The 26658-nt window shown below is 38.9% G+C and overlaps 1 protein-coding gene and 1 long non-coding RNA gene across 9 annotated transcripts; one reads left to right on the top strand and one right to left on the bottom strand.

The window, feature by feature from the left end:
• Window positions 1-1933: 1933 nt before the first annotated feature.
• Window positions 1934-26658, bottom strand: msi1b (musashi RNA binding protein 1b). 8 transcript variants are annotated; one of them, XM_028458252.1, is made up of 17 exons: window positions 26523-26658; window positions 26164-26204; window positions 25691-25772; window positions 25458-25542; window positions 22416-22459; window positions 21556-21682; window positions 20189-20230; window positions 16001-16093; window positions 13121-13169; window positions 12589-12671; window positions 12392-12509; window positions 10068-10148; window positions 6636-6692; window positions 5657-5719; window positions 5203-5357; window positions 4040-4104; window positions 1934-3936 (listed from the first exon to the last, which is right to left on the bottom strand). In XM_028458252.1, exons 1-16 carry the CDS (start codon window positions 26579-26581, stop codon window positions 4057-4059), a joined length of 1227 nt encoding a protein of 408 aa, XP_028314053.1. In that variant the 5' UTR covers window positions 26582-26658; the 3' UTR covers window positions 1934-3936; window positions 4040-4056. The 8 variants fall into 8 exon arrangements, with proteins under 8 accessions (XP_028314053.1, XP_028314056.1, XP_028314055.1 ...); XM_028458255.1 differs by having other exon boundaries at window positions 4040-4085; XM_028458254.1 differs by having other exon boundaries at window positions 21556-21689; window positions 22416-22449.
• Window positions 25562-26604, top strand: LOC114470216 (uncharacterized). The gene is made up of 3 exons (XR_003674845.1): window positions 25562-25811; window positions 25940-26005; window positions 26480-26604. It is a non-coding gene; the product is annotated as an uncharacterized LOC114470216 (long non-coding RNA).

Genomic DNA, 26658 nt, shown 5'->3' with positions numbered 1-26658 from the left:
AAAGAGCTTCAACCTCTTTCAATCCATTTCAAGCTTTTTCAAGCAATTTCAACTTTTTTCAAATTTTTCAATTGATTTCACCTTTTTTCAACCTAATTGCTAATATTACGCTCTTGCTAGGTTATTGCTATTGCTAGGTGAATGCTAATGATAGGTTAGTGTTAATGCTAGGCGAATGCTAAGGTAATGACAATGCTAGGCTATTGCTAACGCAGAGCTAATTCTAACACTAGGCTAATGTGATTGCTTGGCTATTACTAAGGCTAGGTTAACGCCAATGCTAGGCTAATGCTAACAATAGGCTAATGCTAAGTAAATGCTAATCCTAGGCTGACATTAATGCTAGACTAATGTTAATGCTAGGATAATGCTAATGGTAGGCTAATGTTAATGCTAGACTAATGCCAACAAATGGCTAATGTTAACGTTAGGCTAATGCTAATGTTAGGCCAATGATATCACTAGGTTAATGCTAAAGTTACGCTAATGCTAAGGAAATGTTAATGTTAGGCTAATGTTATTGCTAGGTTAATGCTAAAGCTAAGCTAACACTAGGCTAATGCTAACATTAGGCTAATGGCTAATGCTAGGCTAATGCTAACGCTAGGCTAATGTCAACGCTAGACTAATGCAGTCCAGTTCAAGCTTTTGTCATATTATAATAATACTAATAATGCATTGGATTTTATATTAGTTAAAAATAAGAGCTCTCAGAGAGAGCAAATCCTCCACAAAGGGCCAAATATCATCTTACCTTATCTGGATCAATGGTGATATTATTGATACTTTAAAAGATTGTAAGAAATTTCTTTCGCCAAGAATCGAGATTAAATGTGCAATATGGATTCCGATTTGGATGAAACTCAGTTCCGTAACTGAAAAACCCACACGACATAACTGAGTAAAGTTTCATAAATATTGCACAATTACAAACTGAGATTTGAGTTTTTAAAACCTCACCAGTGAGGAGTGATGAGGATTTTTTTTTTCCTTAAACAGATCCAGAATCAGTATATTGATCCAGATCACCTCCAAATTGAATAGAATCTTCCATGGTGGAGGTAATAATAGACGATGAAAAGTACAGGTGACATTTTTTCCAAAACTTATTTGAGTTACAGTACATTAAATAGTGAAACTGAAATACCAAAATGATTTAAACAACTGTAATACACAAAAAATGGTATTTTTCCATCCATCCATCACCCACCTCTACGGGGTGGGTGATGGATGAAATGAGAGCTTATATGAGAAGAAAGAATAGCATGTGAAAAGAACAATTTGGCTGTACACAAAGGGAAAAATGTAATAATCTATCTGCATTTAATAATATACCTTTCCATCAACTGATGAACCTGTCCAGGGTTTTTGCCACATGTAGCTCTATAAACTATAACAGACTAATGTTTTGGTTCTGGCTGAGCCATTGGAGAATCTCCTGAGGTCTTCACCTCTTAATATCGGATCCCATTCATAGCTCTCGGTGCACATGGCTGTTGGGACGATGAATGCAGGAAGGCGAGGTCGAAGCTTGGAGATGTTAAGAGATTGGAGGTGGAAACAAGGGAGGGAAGGCAGTGAAGCAGTGATGATGGAAAAGAACTATCAGACAGAAAAGCAACATACGAGGGAAGTCGACCATTGAGAGGACTGAGCTGTAATATAATACACCTTTATGATCCATTACTTTCCTTATATATTCATCATGTAATTGATGACCACTGTCGTACACTGACAGCCTGCTGTCACCTTATAATGGTATTTTTTCACATCTGGTTTCAGGAAATATGACACATTTAGCCATTTTACTGTATTGATTAGTTGCTTTTGTTTTTGGATTCATTGATAAGTAGGAAATATTTATTTTAAACACGTCTGACTATCTGTCATAATGTGTGTGTACGCAACAGAAGAGTTACATGAGACAAAAATGGAATGTTATCAAATAATTTATTAGGAATTTTAAAAAGTTTTCTTCTTTCCAAAAAAAACATGAAAAAAAATGTTACAGTGTTGACAGGAGTGTTATCTTTCAGTAGAATCTGTGTGACACATCCATAGCACTAAACACAGCAGGCATACCAGAATCTGAAGCGCAGCTTGTTGTGTATACCGTGAGTGCATGTTTCTCAGTGATACACTTATCTCAAAAACCTTTGAAACATTTTTGCCAGTGCAAAATATTTGAAGCTGTGGAAATCCATTTGGTCTAAGGTTGCTCTACAGTTTGTGACCTCCAGTGGATATGCAGTGATGAATGGAGGGGCTGTGACAAACAAGGGCAAATGAGACCCCACCTATTCACATTTTGATAAAGTTGTTAATGTAATAACAAAAAGTCAGTTAAAAGTTCACATTTTAAACCGAGGTATCGACTCCAATAAAAAAAAAAAAAAAATGACATCAGCACAGCACATCACACTGGAAACCAATGCGTTCAAATTCACAACATCCTCACATGAACATCAACTTGCTCACTGTGAACGACTGCACCTGCACATTTTCCTTCCTTTTTCTTCACAAACTATACTCACACGTTATAAAATAAAAACAGTGGAATAAAGACAACAGAAGATGAGTGTTTTTACACCATTTAACAGAAGACTCAGCCTCACCTGGACGTCATAGAAGGAAACATGAAGAATTACGTCACTAAAAAGTGGATAAAAGCATAGATCATGGTTGCTCGAAACAAAATAAATAGATCTCGAGATCTGTCAGACATAATTGTGAGCTTTTTTGCTAACTTTGTAAGGGTTGAATTACTCAGAGTGAAGTTTATTCTTTACTTTTGAAGACGAGGAAAAAGTCTGAATTTTGAGAGAAAAAAAAAGTTTAAATCTCACAAGTGAAAAATTGTATGTGGAATCTTAAAATCTTGTAGAAAAATAATAATTCCATTCTCTAATAGAAGTGTTAGTGTTTTTATTCCAACTTTGTCCTTGTATCCATCCACTATTAAAGGTCATAGGTTCCTGTAGATAAGTCTGTGTAGTGAATTATGTTTGGGATTAATACATTAACCTATGGCATGTGGTGGACCAATGAAAGACCAAAATACCAACACTGCCAAACATGCCACAAGTATAAGATCTTTATAGGGCTCAAACCTTATCTGCATTGGTAAGAACCCTAATACAATTAAAGTTTGACTTCAACTCTTTTTTTTCTCAAAATTCAGAATTGTATCCCCAAACCTCCTAATTTTTCTCAAAATCCCGACTTTCACAAAACTTCCATCATACACAATCCTGATTCAGATCCACCATCAACTTAAAATCACCATGATGAAGTCTTCATATGCCTTTAAAAAAACCCTTTTCCTCATTCTGATGTAAAAAAAACCAAAAAACAACCTCAACCCTCTCACCCAAAAATCATTCATATTTACAGTATTATACAAAATTGTACATCTCATGAAAGCCTATTGACTAATAAGACTAATGACTATACGTGTAACAAGCCATGGTTAAGAACCTACCAAGATATACACATTTTAAAGAAGTATTAACCCAAAATGTTAAAAATTCAGTATGAACTACTAACAAATATACAGTTTTCCAATAAATTTTACATCTCCTGACCATCAAAAAAGCACCACCTGAAATTGAGCTCTCTTGAACAAAGACAAAAAAAACCAAAAACAGATCATGAAATGATACAAGCATTCAAAAAATAAAGGGAAAAGTGAAACAACAGAAAATCAAACAAAAATACAGCATTTGGAGGTTTTGTTAATACACAAAGATTAAGTTTTTCCATTTCATTTTGCGAGAATTCGTTTGCCAACCAGGTGGAGTTTCATGAGGCGTCAGAGGCGTTAACAGGATGAAGGTGACGACACATGAGGGTGGGGCATTCTGGCCAGAGATGTGGACCGGCTAGAGATAGGCTGGATCAGCTCCAGAGCAGCTTCAACTCCTTCCAGCTCTCAGTCTGCACACAAAGCAGCTGTGTCACTCATAGGTTGGTGGAAACACTACAGTCATGGGTTTAGCACATAAAAAAAAAGTTTTTAAAATCATGAGGATTGACTCACACTCTCAGTGGTAGCCATTAGTGAAAGCCGTTGCAATCAAAGGGCCCTGTGGGAGTAAGCATCCACTGTTAAAGTTGGGAAAGAAAATGAAAATGATGATTTTATGTACAATAAAATGTGTTTTCTTTTACACACAGTGCTTTGTCAAGGAACACTACCCTGCTAATGTTGAACAAACACATTATCGATGCACATATTATGGTAGTTTTTTAGCCAAAAGGCAATCTCTCCTTTCTAAACATTTTGTTGATATCTAGGTTTCTTTCAATTGGGGTGTTTTAAACTGTAAACAGTCTGAATAAAAGAGTTAAAGATTTTTAAATGCACACAAATGGAACCTAGTACTAAGAAATACAAAAACAAAGACAAATAGAAAAAATGGTCATGTTTTATTATTTTTAAATGCCAAGGAGCCTGGTTCAGTTAGTAACAGAGTTAGCCTAAAGCTCCTATTGCTACATTACACATACTGTTCTATAACTCACGGGGTATCAATAAACTGTGACGTTTTGTACATGCCAACACAATTTCCAAGTTTTTTTTTGTGCTGCTCGGATTTAATTTCAACTGAAAGCTATTTCTTGCTATCCACGATGATTTTCAAACAGATTTTCAGGATGAAAGTCAATGTGTCACTGCACAAAAAACAGGTTTGATTTTATTTCATTTCTAAACCTTACTACCACAGTTAGCCTAGCTTAGCCAATATTTCAAAGAGTGTCTTACCGCCCACATAAAGACTTAAAAATGCAAATAAATTAGCTGTAACATACTTAGAAATAATTGAATATTGAACAAACATCCATAATATTATGAACATCTGTCAAACAAGCTATTGTAAAAATATGGTAAAACACTCCACTTGTGCTTTAAGAGTAATACAGTATCTGGAAGCTAAACATGAGCTGCGAGGAATTCCTGGAAGTTTCAAAGGAAATCAATGGATCAGACCTTTTCTTGTCCAGCTTATTTATTGTCCAGCTATCACAATTTGAGACAAGTTGAAGCACCTCAAATTATTTTTTGTTTTCTTCATCTGCTTTATGGAATTTGTCCAAACTTAACTTTCAAGTGATAAATCTGAGACTTGCAGGTTAGTTCTGAGAATAAAAGAGATACATATAGACAACTCAAACATTTGATTAATTGAAATAATCTTTTACCCCCAAACTATGGCTGAATCCAGTGCTTGGGGCAGGGCTCGCAGCACTGAGGTAGCTGCTGACTGCTGACTCCTGAGTGGCAGTGGCATAAAGGTCGGCCATCGGACCTGGGCTACTTGTACCTAAAAATCCAGCTGAGCGAGACGGAGTGGAACCTACATGGGAAACAGGAATATCAGATTCGTACTTCTGCAACATCCTTCAAATACAGCTGATTACAATGGACACAGTCTTTGGGTAGATCTAATGATTTGTATTCCTTATTGTCATTTATTGTCACATCGATTTATTTTATACTATACATTTTAATAGTAATAATAATAATCATTATTGTTATTACGGTATTATTTTGGGTTTTCTGGTAGGAAGACAAGTAAATAACTATTATCAGTATAAATTAAAACAATTTGTTCCTCTGTTAATAAGATTTATTTGTAACACTATTAGCTCATACCTCTGACAACTGCTGCTGCTGCTGCTGCTGCAGCCATCGGTCCATAGGCTGTGAGAGGAATTGCTGAAAGGACAAACCCGATTGAGTTTAAAAAGAAATGACATCCAATGGTAGTCAAAATAGGGACACATCCCAGTGAAGGCAGAAGATATACACTACCGGTCAAAAGTTTTAGAACACCCTCATTTTTTCAGTTATTTATTGCAATTCAAGTCATGCAAGTCCAATGAATACGGCAGCTTGAAATGGTTCAAAGGTAAGTACTGAACAGCCAGAGGTAAGAAAAAAAAGGTTTGGTTACTCAAAACTGAAAAATAATGTACATTTCAGAATTATACAAATAGGCCTTTTTCAAGGAACACGAAGTGGGTTAACAAATTAAAGCTGTTCTGTAACAATGAAGGTTGAATCAGCCTTGAAGGCTGGTGCTACTAATTCCTACAGGTGTTCCAACTTTTCTTGGTTACTTATAGCCACCTCTGTCTGCATGAAAGCAGTGTTGAAACACTGTACTTTGATGAATCAATAATTTTGGTCTATAAATTGATTCTATGACTTATTTTTCAACTCAAATTGCTTATTTTGTTCTACGCTTTCATTTCAGAATGCAATGACACAATAAACTGAATAATTTTCAGTAAAAAACTGGAAAAAGTGTGGTGTTCTAAAACTTTTGACCAGTAGTGTATATTTAAAACCCATTAACATAGAGGAAGATGTAATAATAACAATGATTTAAAGAAGAGCCGATCACATTTGTAAATTCATTAGATCTGTGAAAGTAGAGAAAGTGATGAGGTAGCATCTGGTAATCAGGATTACTGTCAGACTATCAGCGTCCTGCCTTCAGACAGAAAGCTACAAAGGAGGATCGACACAAACATGCAAACCAGAGAGCGGTGGGGCGACAGCTCTAACGGTAGTGTGTCACACAAGAACAAAGTGCTGCTTGTAAAGCCCAGAGGAGGGACTGACTGACCTGTGAGCTCAGGGGGGTGGGGTGAAGTCAGAAGGGGGGTCCTCTCTAAGTGGAATTCTAAAACAGAAACATCAGAGTGCCTATGAGACACACACCAGCAACACAAAACAACACTCAAGTGAACACAAATACACAAGCGGCTCCATCTTTGTGGGGTTCATTAGCATAATGTATTCCTATGTCTCTTAAACAAGCATTGAATTTCACAATCACAAATGCACCCATTGAACTCATAAGCAAAAAATCCCCCCGTAAAATATTGCTGTGGACAAAGGATTTTGTTTCCCAAACTGTGCGTCTCAAATAATAAATGTACACTGATTCATTTCATTGCTTAATATGTGTGGACACACCCTTGTAAAATCAGGTAAAGTTAAAATATTTACAATACCAGTTTACAGTACAGCTGAGTATCCAGCCCAATCGAATGATAAGATTTTGTGTGTAGTTCCTTACAATTTTGTTTGGGTTGGACCCCACAAAGACAGAAAACAATCACACATGGTCATTGTGAAGGAAGCAGAGGACACACAAACATGCGCACAGACTAGGGTGCATCAAACCCATCAACATTTTAAAATGAATCTGTCCCTAGTCTAATTATGGAATGTTCCAATGACCAAAATGAAAAGCCTTGAAAAATATTTGATAAAGCAATTTATATTTAGGGGGTCCACCTCAAGGTTGAAATTTTTACATACAGTATGCCCCATTATGAGCAATTTTTATAATATAGCATTTGGGTTATTTTTTTGCTGGAATAAATTATATACAGTATTTAACAGAAGTACTTGATTTGTGGGGTTGTGCGCAAACTATTGTTAATATGACTTTTGACACCACAGAATCAAACAGTGGATATGTGTCATCGGCATGTATAATGATACAGCAAACCCTGGGACCTGCAGTGCTGTGGTCTGGGTGTCGACGTCATGTTGGAGAGGTGATACTGACCCATGTGGTCAATGAGATTGAAGTCTCAAGATCACCAGATGAATTTCCTGGCTCTGCCACATTTAATACAACCGACCAAACACTATCTGGCTTAGATGCATCCTTGGTACCAGAAGAAGGAAACCAGTTTATCGAGAAGTTGAGGCATGATGTCCTTACAGTGGCTCAGTCTGAACTGGATCTCCAAAGAGGCGACTACAAACAGTGTATGGAACAGTGTTTGGTTTTCCTTGGGAATGGCAATGCAAGCGAATCCTTCACCTTTAAACGACCAAGAGCACTGCACAAAGCAAAGTGTATGGCTAAACTGCTCTTTACCATCAACATCTGCTTGTTAGAGACACAGATTCAAGAACTTCCCCCAGGGACCAAACACCAAGTTCCTAAGGTGCGAGAATTTGCCAAATTCGTCACCCTGGTGTACTCGCAGTGGTGGCTGAAATGTACATCTGCAGTTGACGCTGCAAAATGACCTTAAGTTCTACAAGGACATGCTCATGTACCAGTGAAGGCAACGCAGAGACACTTGTGGTACCTCACAGCTGAAATGGTGTCCCTAGCGCGCTTCAGCAATGATATGCCTGCTGATGATAAACCGAGCACTGACCAACAGTATCCTAGCAGTGAAAGGTGTTAAAGGCACCACAGCATCGCTTTGGAACAGGCTTCGGGAAACTAAGATTCACAGAAAATACTGAGGCCTTAAAATGCAATTTTTCAAGTAGAAATTTGGAAACCCAGATTTCCGAGTTGACTTAAAGGTATTGTGGAGGATGATATTTTGGCTTCAAATTCCAGGTGGATCATCAAGACTATTGGTCCTCCTAATTGTCAATCATTCTGACGTAAGGCTGTTGTACGTGCTCATCCCTAGCTAGGTTTCGCTTGCTGTGCATACGCACTTTCAGGTGTTTATGTGTCTCGTTCTCACTGGCTTAGGAGATTCTTTTACATGATGGCGTGCGTTGAAAGCACAGGTAGGGCTTCCCACTGATGCCTCAGTCGTAAGTAAAGTAAACTTGTATGCCGACACCAAGTAAACCAGTAAACAGAGTTGTGCACAAGGAAAACTGGGCTCGTGCACGCTCTCTCGCATACGCATAATAGGCATTCCCGCTTGGAAGCTGGTAGAGTGTTGCGCATTTGTATTTTTTCAAAAAGTGGAGAGGGCGTTTCTTATCTAAACTTCACAAAAATCCTCCTCTATACCTTTAAACACAGCATTAAATGCTCCTTGAGGTATTGCTACAATTTTAACCTGACATCATACTATACAGTGCCCATTTAACCATGTGATGTATTCAAGGCACTAGTATAGTGCCCGTCAGAAGTATGTGTTGATATAGTGGGAGCTTAGGTAGAGTTGTCAATTATGTCCTAAGGAGTATGTGTTTGAAGGTTGGATGCACAAAGAGGTGTACATACTATGTACTCTGTAGTGTTATAAAGAAGTGTATTTGCAGGTGCAAAGTAAATTAGCGATTTCCCTGGTTTAATTCTATGGAAAATGCGCATGATAAATGGATAAATAAAGTTTGCATCAATGTTCGCTGGACATAAGCAAATGGATAATAAATGTCATTCCCTGTCCTTAGACCCTCCTCAAAAAACCCAGTGACAAAATTAATTACACACAAACATGTCATGTACATCCAAGGTGCGCATTTGGTTATAAAAACGTGGTGAAAATATCAGCGTTTATAATGTCGTGTTCACGGAGAAATGTGCATGTTTTTCTGTTTGCTTTGAGCACAGTCGCTTCCATTGCCCGCCAATTACCTCCGTGCTGAAATTATAACCGTAACCCTAACATAATCCAATAAACAAATAAAACACGTGTCAGTTCACTTTGAAAACAAAAATAAACAAACATGAATTATTATTTTTTTAGCAAAAATGTATTTTTCGGTAGTGCGCATGTGCGCGTATGCGCATATACAATCTCAGTACGATGTGAACTCAGTACATGACACCAGTCTAACCCACGTTCAAAATAAAATGAAAATAAATGTTTTGCAACACCAAATAAGTTCAAAATAATGGATGCACACACTCAGGCTATGGGCAAGCTGTCAAAAGAGTTTCAGGTCGAACAGACACTGCGTCAGGGAGATGTGTGCTCCACACACGCATACAGAAGTTTCTTGCTTTTATAAATAGATGTCCAGTGTTTCTTCTGAATCAGCAGGGAGAGACTGTCACACAGAAACCCTGAAAATACAAATCTATCCTCTTACTTTAATTTAGTAATGTAGCTGTCACATGCTGTGAACCAACAATATTGAACATCATGTTTTTTAAACTACAAATTAAAATATACAACATTCATGCATGTTCTAGCTTGTATTAATGTCTCATTAAAATAAGATCCTAAATATATGAGTAGAAACACCATTTCGTGCAAATAAGAAACAAGCTCGTTCATCTTCATCATTGTTTGTCAAACCTAATGAAACCAATACAGTGTACTGTGGTTACCTGGAAACTGATAGGTGTATCCAGGTGTGATTCCAGCGTAGCTCCGACTGGTATAAGTGGCAGTCTGAAAACCCGGGTAACCTGTGAGGAGCAACATCTGTGTTATTATATGTGAAATAATAAAAGTACTAAAAAAATAATAACTACTGTAATACTAGCAGTCAATTTTCATTGTTGTTAATTCCCTATTAGAGGAATGACAGGCATCTCTGTGTATTGATGCTGCTGCCCAGACAGAGCAGCCTTGTACAAAGCAGAACTCCCAAATGACTGATATTCTACACCTGCAGGCTGAATTTCCTTTCTGAAACCAGACTAAGCAGCTTGCTGTCTTTGTCTTCAGTTTCACTCTCAGCTTTTTAGCTGAATCTGAGATTCTTTCTTTGTGTGCAATATGAAACCTGAAAGACCGACCTCAGGACAGGATTCACAGGGACTACTATAACAACACACGAATCAACACTTGGAGTGTGCGGCACGGTTATTCATCCTGGTGAAGGCAAGTCCTTTCAGCTCTTTGAAAAAAACAGTAAATTAAGCAATACTTGGGCCGAACAGTAGGTGGCGGCATCAATGTACAACAATCAGGTTATGTTGGTGTGTAAAGCACACATCTGAGTCAGACCTCCAAGTCTAATATAAATTGGTATGAAAAATGTTAAAGGTCCATTCCACTAACGTTACTTCCTGAGGCTCGTTCATGTGACTGAGCCAACGACAGAAAATAAAACCTTAATTAAATTTTTTTTATTTTTTAAAAACATGGTAGTTCACTCTAAATTTGACACTTAAATCCAACAGCATTGACACCTGATCAATACCTCAGTTATTTTACCAATCATTTTAAATCTTTAAGTAGTCACTCATGAAGGGAGGCGAATCATATTCATTTGCAACAATTAATATACTATTCCTTCATTATCTTCAATTCCAGCAGACTGTTGGAGGCCATCCCAGATGATTATACAAGCTGATGCATCGCAGGGAGAAGTCTGACAGATTGACTGAATGTGTTGTTCTGCTCTTTGATTGTTATGTAGTCCTGTAGTCAAGATCTAAAGTTTCTCCCTTACTTGTTTTGCCATGTGGCGGATCCCAAGACCCTCACGGCATTTTGCCATCTGCCCGTATGCAGACTGCAGAAGCAGCATCACACTGGATATCACTGTCTTAGCAATGGTCAAGCTTGGAATTCAAATAGTACAGCTAAAGTGCACTAAAGACAATGAACGAATGAAACGATACTCAGCAGTCGGAATTAAAAAAAGGTTGACCGCTGTTCTGGGAAAAGTTCTCTATTCCTGGGTGAAATGTGGTTGTTGATATGCACCTATTGTCTTCATTTAACATTGTAGAGATCCATTTAATTTAATGTTTCTACCTTCTGCCTTAAATTATTGGCATTGCGATTACCAATGCATGAGTACTTTTATTGCTAACAAACTTACAAACGAAGCTACTTACAAATGACTGTCAGACACAGGTAAGTGCTTTAAAGTTATGCTCAAATTTTGTGAAAAGGGGTTCAGAAGACTAACAGCGTGTTAGTAGATAAAACAATAACAAAAATAGAATTAAAACAAATCAATTTTTCAAATAATAAAATAAAATACAAAATAATAGACAATGGTTTATTTATCAACACATAGCAAGTCTTGACTATTGCTATTTTTCCACAAAACTAGTTCTGTAATTGGATGGATTTGTCAGATGTCCTGTTTGATTACATGGGCAGAAGTTGGCTGCTGAGTGCAATTAGCACCTGGTTAGATGGTGTCCATTTTCATACCATTGTGTGCAAAAGCCAAACGTGTCCCTTCTCCTTCTTTATATCTGAGATTTTACTCCCCATCATAGACACTTATCACCAGTTTCCTTTTTCGAACCATTTCTATTGAGTTCACCTGTAATTTCTTTTTCCTACTTCCGTTCCAACACATCTTTGGGCGTAAGTGTATCACTTGGTGCTTTAATAATTGCACCAACAAACATATGCCTTATTTTGAGATAACTATGTGTTGTCATAGTGTTATCATTACATCTGTCTGCAGTCACAATGTTCTGGCAGATCATAAAGGAACTTAAAGTTAAGAGAAGGCATCTAAAAATAACAGGTTGCAGCAATTAACTTTATCTAAGATCTTTGCCATCTAAGTAAAGCTAATTCTGCTTTAAAAGGACAAAAGAGTAATGTTTATTGTGTAAGATCTGACCTGCTAATGGTCAGCTTTCAGCCCCCACTCTGGTAAACTGTGTGACCTTTGACTATCTGATTCAAGTGTGATGCACTGCAGCCACATCCTTCCTGATCAATACAAACTTACCCAGCATACCAATCCCCAGCATGAAGGCATCCATCCCGTAGGGCATGACCCGAGAGCGCCCCCTGGCTGAGCCGGTGGGGGACATTACCTCTTTAGGCTGAGCTTTCTTGCACTCCACCTGTTTCCAGAAGGGGGATGAACTTTAGCGTGTTTTTTTTCTCAAAAATATAAAGAGGAATAAAGGTCAAGTTGCTCACCATTTTGTTGTTGATCTCATGGAAGTGGATCTCACAGACTTTTTCCACCACATCTTCATTCTCAAAAGTCACAAAGCCAAACCCTGGCAAGCACAAGGTGTGTGTGAGAAACAACTTGCACAATATGGTGAAACGGGTGAGCAGGCCTTTCCTTACAGACGTGTAGCTAATAGACTGCAATAATAGGTGCTGTAATAGACGATTAGCACAGTTGTCTGCCCCCCACCCCGCCAATGCTGCCCTCATCCGTTCACTCCTCCCTCCTCTACCAGAAGGCCCAGGCAAAGCTGGTAGGCTGTCATAATCGATCAATCTTGAGGAGGGGAGGAGGTGCTTAAGGAGGCTTTATCCTTATCCCGATTAACAGACTGGCTAATTAGACTAGCCCCATTCAGCTCAACTCACAGGAAGGAGGCCTGTGAGGAGGGGAGGGAGATCAATATGCACTCAGGAAGGACGTGAGGAAGAGGAGTAAAATCAAGTATGATGAGAAGATGTGTAGTGGACAGAGATACGAGTTAGCCCATCTCACCTCTGTGTCTGTTGGTGGTCTTGTCAAACATGAGCATAGCATCATCAACCTGAAGGGAGACAAACAACAATAATTTTATTTATTTATTTAAAATGCAGCTCTCTCGCTTCTGCCATGCGGCATATTGCCTGACCTCAGCCCTTCTCAAGTTCTGCGGAGAGGCTCAGCAACAGATGGACAGAGGGGAGGGGGAGAGGAGGAGGGGGACTGGCGACAAGCAACAGGTTACACAGAAGAGGCTGAGGGGGGCAGAGGAGGAGAAAACAAGTTGGAGTACTGTACAACCAGTCCTATTTCAAATCTGTCCAGCAGACACAAAGAGCAGAGAAAAAGTTGGAAAACTGTTCTCGCTGATCCAAATCCTTCCCGTAATCTCAGTTCTCCACTCTAAGGTTTGACATTCCCATGGCAACAGTAGAAAAAATCTTTATCAAATAGCTCCCCAAAATCAAATGCTTTATGAATGGTGGGAGAAGACCAGTGACACAAAAGAGGAGCACAAATAGTCAAACACTGACGCCAAACAAGCTGGAAGCTCAACCCTGTGTGCAGGTGGGAGACTGGAAATGAGAAGAGAGCTGTTAGTGGCAGGAATAGCGACAGGTGGGGATGTAGGGAAATAGGGAGCACAGTGAGTCCTGTTAGAGAGGCAGAAGAGTGGGTCAAAGTGGAAAGGGGAGACAAAGAGCGAGGCAGAGGGAGAACAAAGATGCCTGGAGGCTTTGTTTGTTGGCACAGTCAGCCATAATTCCTCCTCCTCTTCTCCCTTTGACCTCGCTCTCCGAACCGGCCGCCCTTTATGGAGCAAAAACACAGGTGTCAATTCTTTTCCCACACAAAAACTCAGAGTTTCTTGTGTCAAAGTAGAGCCCCTCGTTCTCTCCGTCTTGTTTATCCTCTGGTCTGCACACGTAAACATTTGGTAAATGAATCTGAGCTCTGCGTCTATATTAAGTTTACTGGATGTAATCCAAAGAACGATTTGCCATAGTCACTGAGGGGCGTCTGCAAGAGTGTATGTTTGTGTGTGATCCCCCAAGGGCAGTTTGCCCACAGAAAAGTCAAAGGTGAGTGAATAGAGTCAGCTTGAAAGGAGACCTGGTCGCCTGCCTCTCAAGTCACAGCCTCGCATTTGCACCAAGGATACAACACTGAATCCCCTCAGGGAAAGAAAAGTGTTGATATTTTAGACTTTTGGGATATAACCACATCAGGAGAAACATTCAGGAAACCTAAGCTCTAAATCCATCAGCAATAAAGAGCAAAGAATAGACAGAAGTGTGAAAAACAGGTTAGAAAGTCAAAACCAACAAAAGAAAGTAGCTTTCTGGACTTAGAACATCAGGAAAAAAAATCCTTAGGTATTCAGACCTCTGATCAATCAATACCAAAGAGAAGCGAGGGTCAGGGGAGTGATAACCCATTTAAAATCACACACGATGTGATCTGCCAAGAGTTAACAAAGCAAATATATACATGTTAACACCCCTCAGGAGAAACCTGGGTATTCACAGTTCAGATCAATCTATAATGAATGACAATAAGTGTCGGGAGAGCAACAAGACAACCCAAATGTTTCTATTTGGCACTTGAATTTAATAAAGGTTGGATACAAATGGCTGTGGAAGCAGCTCCAGCTGATTTCACCTTTTCCAGCGTTACACCACAGCTGAATATTTCAAACACTGATCATTATAACGATGCACCATCAAACAATATTCCCTCTCATTCTCTTTTCTCCACCTTTCATCTTTCCTTCTATATTCCCTGCCCATCCCTCTCCTCGGTTCTTTGTCCTCACCAGGATGGGATACAAAAGGTCCAGTGAGGCAGTCTAATCAGGAACTTCCATGGATGGCTGAAGCACACATTTCACTGTCCATCCCTCGATATCTCTCTCAGCATAAATTCATCTCCACGCTATGATTGAGGAGGGAACTGTGAGGGACTTGAGGCCGGACTCGATAAGAAAAATGTTGGCAGATGAAAGCAGGTTTCAGGTCACTGTTTTTGGAAAGCTTGGACAGCAGAGGATGAGCAGAAACAATCTGTAGAAAGCCAGCTTCATTGCAAACTAACAAAATATTTGTCTATCTTTGAGAAAAGGTATAAAGGCTTTTGTAACTACCCCTAAAATCCCCCCAACACTCACACAAAAAATCTTTGCCCCAGTTCCCCCTTACCCCCTTTCAGGAAAAAGCCCTCTCTCTTTGTCAGCCCATCATCTATTCTCTCCCTCATGGCTTTTAAAGCCCATTAACAAGAAACTTTGAGAGAAGTTTATGCAGAAAAGGTTAAAAAAGAAGAAATTAAAAGATGCAGAAAACGTTTTAATGGAAATTTGTCAGCTTGTGTTTCTTGTCCCAACACTCCCAAATTGACCCCCACCCAATATACTCATGCTAAAACCCCCTCCTCCTTCAGAACAAAAACCCCTTACCCACAGAATTACTTGGGACAATGGGCAAGCCGAGTCACCACGGTAACGGGTGAGGAGGGGTTGTGGGTAGGAGCAGCTGTTACATCAGATTAATTCAGACTCTAATAATCCCTCCCCCTTCCTCGCCATCACAAAACTTTTCTCCCCCCCAAACTTCGCCTGCTGCTACCGAAGCCACTCAGCCTGTGTCGCTCCTCTTTTTTCCTCTGCATGCTCTCCCTTCTCACAGTAACTGCTTCATTTCCAGGCTGACGCTCAACTCAAATGTGAAGTTTTTCTCAAGGAAAATCAGTGGCGAATGAGAGCGGCAAAGCTGGTGGGAAGTGGTGTGCGATTTGTCTCTCATCTGATGCCACCGCAACCAATTGCCATAAAAGTCATGCTCGTCACATCAATGAACAAACCACAGCAGCTATGACACTGTTTCTATCATCACTCACCTTTCCAAACTGATCAAAGTACTGCTTCACATCTTCAATGGTCGTGTTCACTGACAAGCCACCCACAAAGATCTTCTTGGTTCGAGTCACGAGCTGAAAGAAGATGTGAGACGCCCTGATGAAATCTTTAGAAATACATGTTTGTTACCTAATCTAGATTTATTTCTTTAAGAAACATTCAATATTGGGTGAAGCACATGACGGACATGTGCAGATGACAACTTTCTATGCTGTTGTATCACATTATAAACATGATTAAACCTTAAGTAAAAGCATGGCTGAATCTTATTTATTTAGGTGGAAGTTTAAAAAAAAGTCAAGTATTTAAAAAAAAAAAAAAAACCCTGGGATAACTAAGCCTGTAGGGAATGCTGGGGAACCTTTGAGAAAACGTACAGTGTGTACCGTATTTGTAGAAAGGGTCAGGCTCCATGGAAAAACCTACACACCTTGTAAGTTTTCGGACACTTGTTAATAAAAAGGTTTAAAATAAATTGTCTTTTAATTACAAGACAGTTACTGGTTAGAGTTTATCACAGAATGATCAATAAACACCAATTAACTGAACTAAATTTGTGTCAATCCTCTTAGAAGACCAACCAGCGCTAAAGCCTGAAAACGTGGACTCCACTCAACCTCTGATGGTGTGCTGTAGCGTCTGGAAGACTTTAGCAGCACAACCTTTGAGTTCAGTCAGTTGTGAGATTGGATCGAAGCATCAAAATACCTTCTTCCCATAGCCTGCGTTTCCCTTCTGACTTGTGTTCCAAAGTCAGAACCTCACATTTGACCATCCTCAGGATGTAAGAGGAAAGGTGATTGATTGTACCAGCTGGTACTCTTCATTAGGTCCACCTTCACTGGCCCCTTCAGTGACAGGGGCCTGCATGAACTTTCTGACTGCTTTATGACAGTCACAGTTCAATCTCTTTGATCATTATGTTTGCTGACAGCTTTCTATTTCTATTACGTGCTTATATTCAATCTAAGGACAAATTGTTCACTTGTTGCTGAAATATTCCACTCACTAAGAATTACAATATGTTGACATATTCCCCAAACATTTGTTTTTAACGCATGCTTAAGTGAACATGTACCGGTAGCTTGTCATTATTGTGTTACAAACACTGAGCAATACAGACTAATAATCTGTTTAGTAGTTCCAAAATTGATTTATATGCAACAGGGCTGGTAAATTATCACCCGCCACCTGCCAAATAAGGGTGATTTTTTTTTGTGGTGGTGGGTGAATTCAGTTTAGTGTATGGTCAAGAACAAACTGGCTCTAATAGACAACTTTTTAAAAGCAGATCAGTGGTATCTCCACTGAGGAAAAGGGTGGAGCTACAGCAAAGAGCGCTGCGCACAAACAGATCGGAGGGAAAAAAGAAAAAAGTGAGAGAACTTGGTGCTATGCTATACATATTCAGACACAACATGGTGGAAAGGTGAGGGGAATTAGTAAAAGAAAATTTTGGACCATACCTGTCAAGTTTTGGATTTGAAAATAAGGGAAATTTTCTGGCGCCCACTATGAGCCGTCCCACCCGCCCAACCAAGCTCCAGTATCCCTTATATTTTAAGATAGGTGTACAAGAAATCTAAAATACCCACTTGTCAACCACTTACAAAATACAATTATGTGATTAGAATCTGGTAGGTCGACCTTTATTAACAATTAAATGCTGTGAACATTCCTACTAGGGCTGGGTGATATGGACCAAAACTCATATCTCAATATTTTTTCTCAAAATGGTGACATATGATATAAATCTAGATAATTTTATTTTGAATGAAGTCTAAGAAGAAAGAGAATTCTGGGTTAAATTTGCTGATCCAAAATGCTCATTTATTAACAAACAGCTGCACAATATGTGCCAATTTTGGTTTTTTCTCCTGTAAGGGACAGCATGTGTGAGTGATATGTAATCTGTAATATGGCTTGTTATGGGGAAGCTCTGAGTTAGGACTCTGTTCTGAGAAGTAAAAGCAGTGACTCTTAAAACTAGTATTTTGATACAAAATAAGCTATTATATATAATAGAAAACTCGATACATCTTAAATCTCAATATATCGCCCAGCCCTAATTCCTAAATTATAAAACAGCCTAAATTAATACATAAATGGATATATTAAGCACGTGTTTATTTAATATACTTACAGTTTTATAGAAGTCAACACGTTGCATATTTATGGTTAATTTCACGTTGCTTGTCTTTAAGTTAGACATTAACATTTTATTTTCATTACATATTTTCTTTTAATTTAAAGCAGTGTAAATTTGTGGAGCTTGTGATTGGCTGACTTTTCATGGTGACTTAAGTCATTCCTTCCCCTGTGGTAGACGTTAAAATCTCAGTTACTAATCTAACAGAACGTTTAACTGTGTCACATCCTGCTGCTCTTTAGGAAGGTAAACTCTCTGTTCCAGTTTCAAAGGTATTTACAAGGGTTATATCTTCATTCATTATCTCTCTTCTGAGATGTTTCCGGGTTTGTTGCTGCTGTCGACATAATATCGCGAGAACTGTCACTCAGACCATTTCAGGTGGAAGTTCTCACGAGGCTAGTGACAGCGATCAGTTTAGTAAGGTATCTTTTAATTATTATTACATTAAAATATGGGATATTTACGGGAAAATACTAATCCTGGAAGATGGCGGGAAAGAGGGGTAAAATACGGGAGTTTCCCGGGCCAAAACGGGATACTTGACAGGTATGATTTGGACACATTTCAACATCATAGGCCCGGGCTGTCAAACTCATTTTAGTTCAAAGGCCAAATACAGACTGCTTTGATCACAAATGGGCCGCAAGTTTTAATTGGGAAAAGGAACAATTTCAACGTTAATGTGCTCAAGTTTGCAATTCCAGTTATAAATTAGACAAAGTATGGAAGGCATCAACAATATCAACAATATCTGTCTTTTGATGTATTTATTTTTTGACCAATTTTTATTTAATTTGGGGAGATTTTGTGGAATCATTTCCAAAAAATTGCAAGATTTTGGAAAAATCAACCATTTATGATTGAATTACTTGGTAATTTACAGAAAGATTCATGTTTTTTTTCGGTCATTTTCACTTTCTCATGTGGGCCGAATTGGATGCTCTGAAGGCCTCGAGTTTGACACGTGTCATAGGCAGTTCCAGATCAGAGTGCAGACTGAGCCACAACAACATTTGACATTACGCACGCTTCACAAACAGCCCACAAGGACACATGAGAGCAGTCCATCAATCAGTAACAAGAAATACACCTTTTGAATCTCATAGTTTATTACTAAAGGTTGTATGTTAAGTATACAAATTAAAACCTATAATTCAAAAATACTTCATATAATTTATGCTTTATTAATTTGTAAGGAAGTTAAAAAATAATTTGGCAAAAAAATACAGATATAGATTTTTAACATTGATTTTGAACCACTTTGTCTATTCAGACTTCATCTCCTGTTATTTCACAACCTAGTAGATGAACCTTGGATAGTTTTACCCAGTTTTCATTCATTGGATGGTATCACAGATATACTGAATAATCAGCTCTGATTACAAGCACTGATTGGAAATACTATGTGCAGCATTGTGCAAGAAAAACATTAATGCCTAAATACAAAGGTGGCCAGTAATAACGCCAAGTGGCTAATAGGTTTTAGAATTTGGTAGGTGAACAAAAAAGTTCATTTCCATCCCTGGTATGTTATAAACAGTAAAACTCCCATCTTTTACAGCACTAAAGTCAAACTTCAAAAGTCAGTTTATCCATTGAGTGAAACAGCATTATCATATATAACAAAACCAACTAACTAACTAAAAAAAAAAAAACTATAATGTCTACAGGGTGCAATGTACAATATATATACCTTGCTAACATTTCAACAAAGTATGAAGATCCACTACAGCAAATTTATTGTTGGCGTGACCCAACTACAGTAATTGAGCAATTATTTCTGTGCTGTTTGCAAATAAGACAAAGCGCCTGTGTTGAGGACAAACAGTAATGGTAACACAATACAGATGTACAGGTAGGTTAAGGAAATCCCAGTGTCATTAAAGCTGTGAAGGTTTTCGTTAACCTGTGCTTAAATAACCACTCAGTGTTGTCATTCGTGCTCATGTTCATCAAATTAGGAAGTATTAGTCCAGGACAAGAACACTCTCACACCTGCAGAGACAGTGCTACTCACCTTGGGCTGAGCTCTGCGAGGGAATGCCACCTTTGGATCAATCTAGGAGACAGGAAAAGAGAAACATTAGTTAGTTGTGACTCAAAAAGATTAAACACCTGCTTTAGTATTACACCACGAGACCTCTGTCAACTGATCATAAAAGAATAACACATCCACATGCACCCCACCTGCATTCAGCTACTGTAGTGTTTTTAAAGTTTAGCTTTAAGGCAAAAGGCAATGCATGTAGCATTTTTTCAAACACTTTAGGATGAATGCATCTTTAAGTGTAGACACCCTGCACTCCATCTCCTGTTCCATGTGTGTGAACATGTGTGAGCATTGAGTGATGTACAACTTTTTACAAACAATCGTCATAGTTTTGCAGGTTGAGTTTAAAATGAGAATAAAATGAGTTTGACACAAAATGAGAAAAGTTTCAAAATAAGTTACTGTGTCAATAACAGCATTGAATAAGGTTTTAAAAAATATTTTTTCTAAAACCTTTTTTTTTCCAGTTTTGAAACTCAATTTTAGAGAATCAAAATCCACCAAAATCTGAAATCTTGTATTTTTTTTAACCACGCTGACCAGCCATGATATTATGACCACTATCTAATTATTTATTAGGCCCACACTGGCTAAGTATTCAGACACCTTTTCAGAACCAGCACTGGGTGTTTCAGAGATATAATATACATTGGATCCTCTGTAGGATCGGAACACACAGGCCACTTTTACTTTCAGCGTGCCTCAGTGCAGTTCATTGCTTTTCGCTTCCCTTTTAAAGACCAGGAACACAACACACAGAACTGCAGTTCTGCTCTAGCTTTCACAGAAACAATCCACTTTGTTCACTTTCTTACAGATCCATTAGTGAGTGGTCATAACGCTGTGGCTGCTCGGTGTGCTTAATATGATGATTGATTAGCAAATTTTTAATTTAAATAGTCATTCCAGTGACTGTCTTTATCATTAAAGGCAACTAATATAATTTAATCACAGTCAAAAACACTTCAGAAATTCCATACAGTAAAATATTTTCATTCTAAATATTAAAAAGCCTTTTTTGATATTAAAGCATGTAATGTGGTTAAAATTCCTTGTGCTTCCTCAAAACAAATAAATAAAACCATCAATTTAGATAAAAGAATGAGATAATTATTTTAAAGGGGAATTTATACATTTTGCTGAAACTTCATTTAATGTGATACATAACATCCGATACCAGTAAAAGTGAATTCCATCATTTGATTCAAGCTGAACTAATTGACTTATTCTACATTCTCCTACTGTATACATAACACAGTGTGTAGCTTCAAATCTAACATGTCGCTTCACTTTTAAGTGAAAGATCTGATTTGAATGTCAATTGAATTACTTGCCTTAAATATAAATGTGCACCGATAAGTGTGTGTGTGCGTGTGTGTATGTGTGTCTTGCTCAGGTGGAATGCCTTGGACTCTCCAGCGGACCTCGGCCTCTCTCGTCATCACCGTGTGACGTGATCTTCTGGAATCTCACAGAGACACCACAATCACAAACACACCTCGGCGAGGAGAGCCGCGAGGTAGAGGACGAGTGCGTCAGAGAAAGACAAAGTGATAGAGAGGAGGAGGTAGAGGAGCTGTCAATCACAACCCACTGTGGCTACGTCCAAACAAATTTGATTTGCTTGCATTTGTGACAGCAGGAACCACTTTGCAGATCTGGATCCTGGTCTGAGCTGCTTCTTCTATTTCAAACCCAGAACAAAAATAATGGTCTGGGCTTTATGGGCAACATATTTACAATACTGCAAACAAACATTGTACGGTAAACGCGGATTAAGCAGCTGAGCATCCCCCTTCTACAGATTGGAAAGAACATCACACCATGCCACAAAGATCCAACCATAGACAGGTTGTAAACTGAAGTTTAAGACCTCTATATTAGTCTAAACTGATCTAATAGAGCTAGAAAACAACTAGAATACACCAAACTGCACTGCTGTTACACTAACAGACGGTGAGACAGTACAGCACTAAGATTAGTCCATAACCATGAGAGGGAGAGTTGAACTACAGTAGAGCTACAGCCTTTAGCAAAGTGAGGCGTTTTGTCTAACAGAGCACACATCACTTAAAGTCTAACAGGTCTTCTCTTTATGCTTTCATTGTGAGAAGACTGAAGGCTAAGGCTGAAGGATCAGATGCAGTGTCTACTTGTTTAGTGTCTATAGTAGCTACACTAATCTGATAGTCACCTCGGGTCACCAACCCTCCTGATGTCCAACACTCCTGTGCACATCCAAAAACACAGACAAACACATATCAAACACATGGCAGCACAGGGAAGATTCCAGAGGGCGTAAAGCAGATAATGAGACTGAGGTAATTAATTTGTTTATGAGGGAGCAGATTGCCTTTCACTGCAAATCAAAGACACTGATCACTCGACATGAATGCATTTTTTAATCATGCTAAACCCTCTGAATGCTTGAGTTTTGCTTTCTCCCACTGATGAGAATGACCTTACTGAAATGACCAAATATCAGATTTTATGTGATTGATTTAGAAATCCTTAACTCTTATTAATAAACTATTACAGAGCATTGGAATGATTATTCAACTAGTTTTATATTTTTAAATAGCTTTCTTGTTTTTACATTTAGAAATAATTTCACTGATGGCAGGTAAAACAAAGCTTTTACTGACTTCCTCACAACAAATGCCTTGAATGTGTGGTTTCAACATCAAAGGGTTTTTCTCCAGACCTTCTGATTATTTCCACAGCTCGAAATCACATTTGTTACGTTAACTGGAGTCTCTAAATTATTCATCAGTTGGGTGCCCAGGTGAGCCTCATCTTCTATGTACCTGATTTAACCATCAGATGGATGATGGATGTCAACGATCACAGTCACACAAACGTGCATACGCCTACAGTTTATTGTCTTTGACTTGTTGTGACACATGAAGCCTCACACAATATGCAGTCTGTCTTCAAATTACAAATATTACAAAAAAGACAATTTTCCTCTTCAACCAAAATATGCAATTGTCCGAGAAGAGAAACACTCTTTATTTTGAAACTCTAACATAACCTGTTGGGGGATGGCGTGGATTAAAATATTAACCAGAAAAATGTAAGAATTATCTGCCTTATCAGACTATTAGCACAGCATCCTCACCAAAGAGAAGAGTGCAGTGATTAGAAAGGCCTCTGCTGTGAGGTAACAGAAAAGAAGCTGAGGGTAATGTGAAAAGAACTTTATGAAATCAGGGCAATCCCCTTTGGTCATCTCATCCCTGCTAAGCAACAGTTGGTGGAGCATGCTGCCAATCAAGGTCTGAACCAGGAACTCAGTGCCACATGAAGACTCTCAACATCTCAGACAAACGATTCAAGCTTGTGGACTCCAATCCTATTAGTCAGGAGAGGCATGCTAATCACTGATGGGGTTATCCCGCCTCCCCCACTTCATTTTCCTTCCACTCAGACCAGTATGGAAATGGTTAGCTGGTTACAAATATGCCAAAAGCAGCTCTGTGAAAAACTGAGTGATTGTAGTTAAAGTGGTTTTCAGTATAGAAACTTGTTACACAAAAATGCCCCTAACATTGGTCCTCACTGATATTATAGATAGCCATAACAGCAACCAGAAGAGCTGCTCCATAAATAACAGTTAAAAAAACTGCCCAATTAAAAGCTGGTCCTTTAACAGAACAAGTACCAATAAAGTCCTGCGCAGGACTGAATTTGCTCTTTAGCCTCTCGGCTGAGCAAAGCTCTCTTAATTCCAGCGCTGGAGCGGTTCATTTGGTCACAGTATGGCACATTCTTTCTGTTGCCATTGGAGAACTTTTCTCTACCCACTATAAGGATAACCTGTCTGCATGAGAGGGAGTGGGGAAGGGAGGGGGACTGGACGAGGGGTCAAAAAGATCCAATCTACTTTTCATTCAAACCCTGTGTCTGATGCACATGCTCACAAATCTATAATTGTTTGAATGCTGATTCAGCATTCCTGGTATTGGACCTTTATCTTCTTTGCATATTTGACATCAAAATAAAATATTAATGTTTTTGAATACTTTATCTTACAAAGCCAATATTAAACTTTAAAAAAATAAACATTTAACACTTTTTTTCTTTAACTCTTTCATTAAAAATGTTTTTTCAACATTTCTTTAGTAATTACTCTAAAGTTGAAGTGTCAAGCTTCCTGATTTTTTTTAATTCTCCACACCAGAAGAAGACTCTGTGTGTGCGCGTGTGTGTGTGTGTGTGTGTGTGTGTTGCCTGGATTTCAGATTGTAAATTTAGTTCATTGTTGTCTTTTCCATTTCTTTTGTGCCTGAGTCTTTCTTTAGGCAAGGAGGAAAGGGGGCGGGGGTCACTATGGAAACAAACCCCATGGTGAGCCAGTTGCGTCCAAGCATGATGGCACTACTTGTCATAGCTGTCGGGTCTTGAACTGGCACTACAGTAGTCAGATACTTGAGGGGAAACAAACCCTTTAAAACCTTATTCCTCATCCAAACACTACTCAGTATGACTAATGTGTCATACAATGAGATAAAGTTTACATTTCCTTTACTTCCACATGCTGAAAATTTTTTTTTTTTTCTTTTTTTCCAGTTTTGTCTTCACTTTTGCAGATTTTTCAAAGCCTGTCGAAAGTGCACAAAAGGGAGAAGAAACCTCCCTTCATTTCAATACAGTCACCAAGCTGCTGCCATCACCACTGCCTCTGAGGGGAGAGGCGGGAGCAATTGGTCCCTATGGTGACCAACAGGCCACATTGTTCACAGACCGGCCCACATTCATTACTGACAAAAAGACACACGCACACACACAGGGAACAGATACATTAGAAGGCAGGTGAAAAGCCAACTGTGTGGCTTTACTGCGCTGATATTTACATTGAGCCAAACAGGATGCTAAATAACTTAGTTTAAGTTAGATCAGTTTGACACCTTTCACAACTTGTTGGTTTCATTCAGCCGAGACTTCATTGAGTAACTTTTTCTTTTGGTTCAGTTCCACTTCTTGTAGGAAAAGTGAAATCAAGTCCCAACATCTTTGATTGCAAGTAGTAGAAAAGCACTGATTTTGTATGTGTCCTCTGCTGATTGTGCATTTTGACATGCATACATTGTTTCGACAAGGAAAACATCTGCCTCAGTAAACAAGCTAAAATGTAGCAATGTTACACCTCTTGGGTGGATTATGGGAAAATCCAGTCATCAAACAGTGAGCAGTGGGATTAGCTGCTGGTGGGTAGCAAATACAGAGAACTCACTGTTTTGGAGTCCAACTCGTGCCTGGTTTGGGCCAAGACTTTGTCCACGCCTGCCTGATCAACAAAGGTGACGAATCCGAACCCTCTGCACAGACATCAGGGGGTAGAGGAGGCGTTACTGACTCAGGAACTGATGTTGACATGTATTGATACATTATGAGCAACAGGGAATCACTGAGGTCAGAAAAACTTTCAGCTCCTCCAAAGACGGACGTGCTTAGAAGCTCTCTCACCTTGAGCGCTTAGTAACTGGATCTCGCATCACCATACACTCTTTCACCTCTCCGTACTTGCTAAAGTACTCTTTCAGCCCCTCTGTCAAGACACAACAAGGTGGAAGGAGTGAACCAAGAGGTGATCAAACACTGACTTTATTGTGACAGGACTGCAAACTATAAATCAACTTGGAACTTTGCATGAAAAATAAAGTTTGTCAGTAAACTTTGGTTTGAATAATTCAAAGTCTCTCTTTTAAATACCAGCAAGCTCCATGGAGGTGCTCATTTCCTTCTGAATGGGAGACATTCATTCATCAGCAGGATTCTCAGGTAAAACTCAAACATTTCAACTGTTTTTTCATGGAGAACTTCTTCAAAGTTACTTTTCCAAGTTTACATTTTCACTGCAACCCATTAAGGCTTTTGTTAGAAAGGGATGTTTTGATTTACCCTTAGGATATACTTTATGGTGTTAAAACAGTGATTACCTTGTGTTGTTTGCCAGCTGAGTCCACCGATGAACATTTTGCTGTGGAGAAAAAGAAAGAGGGATGGTTAAATCATTCATTAAAAAGGATAATAGTGAAGCATCAATGTGTGATAATACTCTTAGTGTATTTATTATTATGTGCAGTTAGAAGCAGCTGAAAGCAGGTTTTTATTGACTAAATATCACTACAGCTTAGCTTTCTGTTCACCTGCCTTATAATAGATAATATTCCTGTGTGTGTGTGTGTGTGTGTGTGTGTGTGTGTGTGTGTGTGTGTGTGTGTGTGTGTGTGTGTGTGTGTGTGTGTGTCTCAGCTGAGAGCAGAAAAGTTGCAGTAAAGTTGGGTGTTTCACTCACCACGGGTCGTGAGGGGAGTCGGTAGAGGACAGGCTGCTCTGGCTCACTTCTATCTCCATTGCGGTGTAAGTGCGCTCTGCGTGTGACCGAGTCGAAGCGTGCGGGAGGGCAGACGAAGAGAGAGTGAGGGGATCGG

The sequence above is a fragment of the Gouania willdenowi genome, chromosome 9 (genome assembly GCF_900634775.1).
Source record: "Gouania willdenowi chromosome 9, fGouWil2.1, whole genome shotgun sequence".
NCBI classification, from domain to species: Eukaryota; Metazoa; Chordata; class Actinopteri; order Blenniiformes; family Gobiesocidae; genus Gouania; species Gouania willdenowi.
The sequence above is the reverse complement of the archived record's forward strand: the minus strand, read 5'-3'. Positions and strand labels throughout refer to the sequence as shown.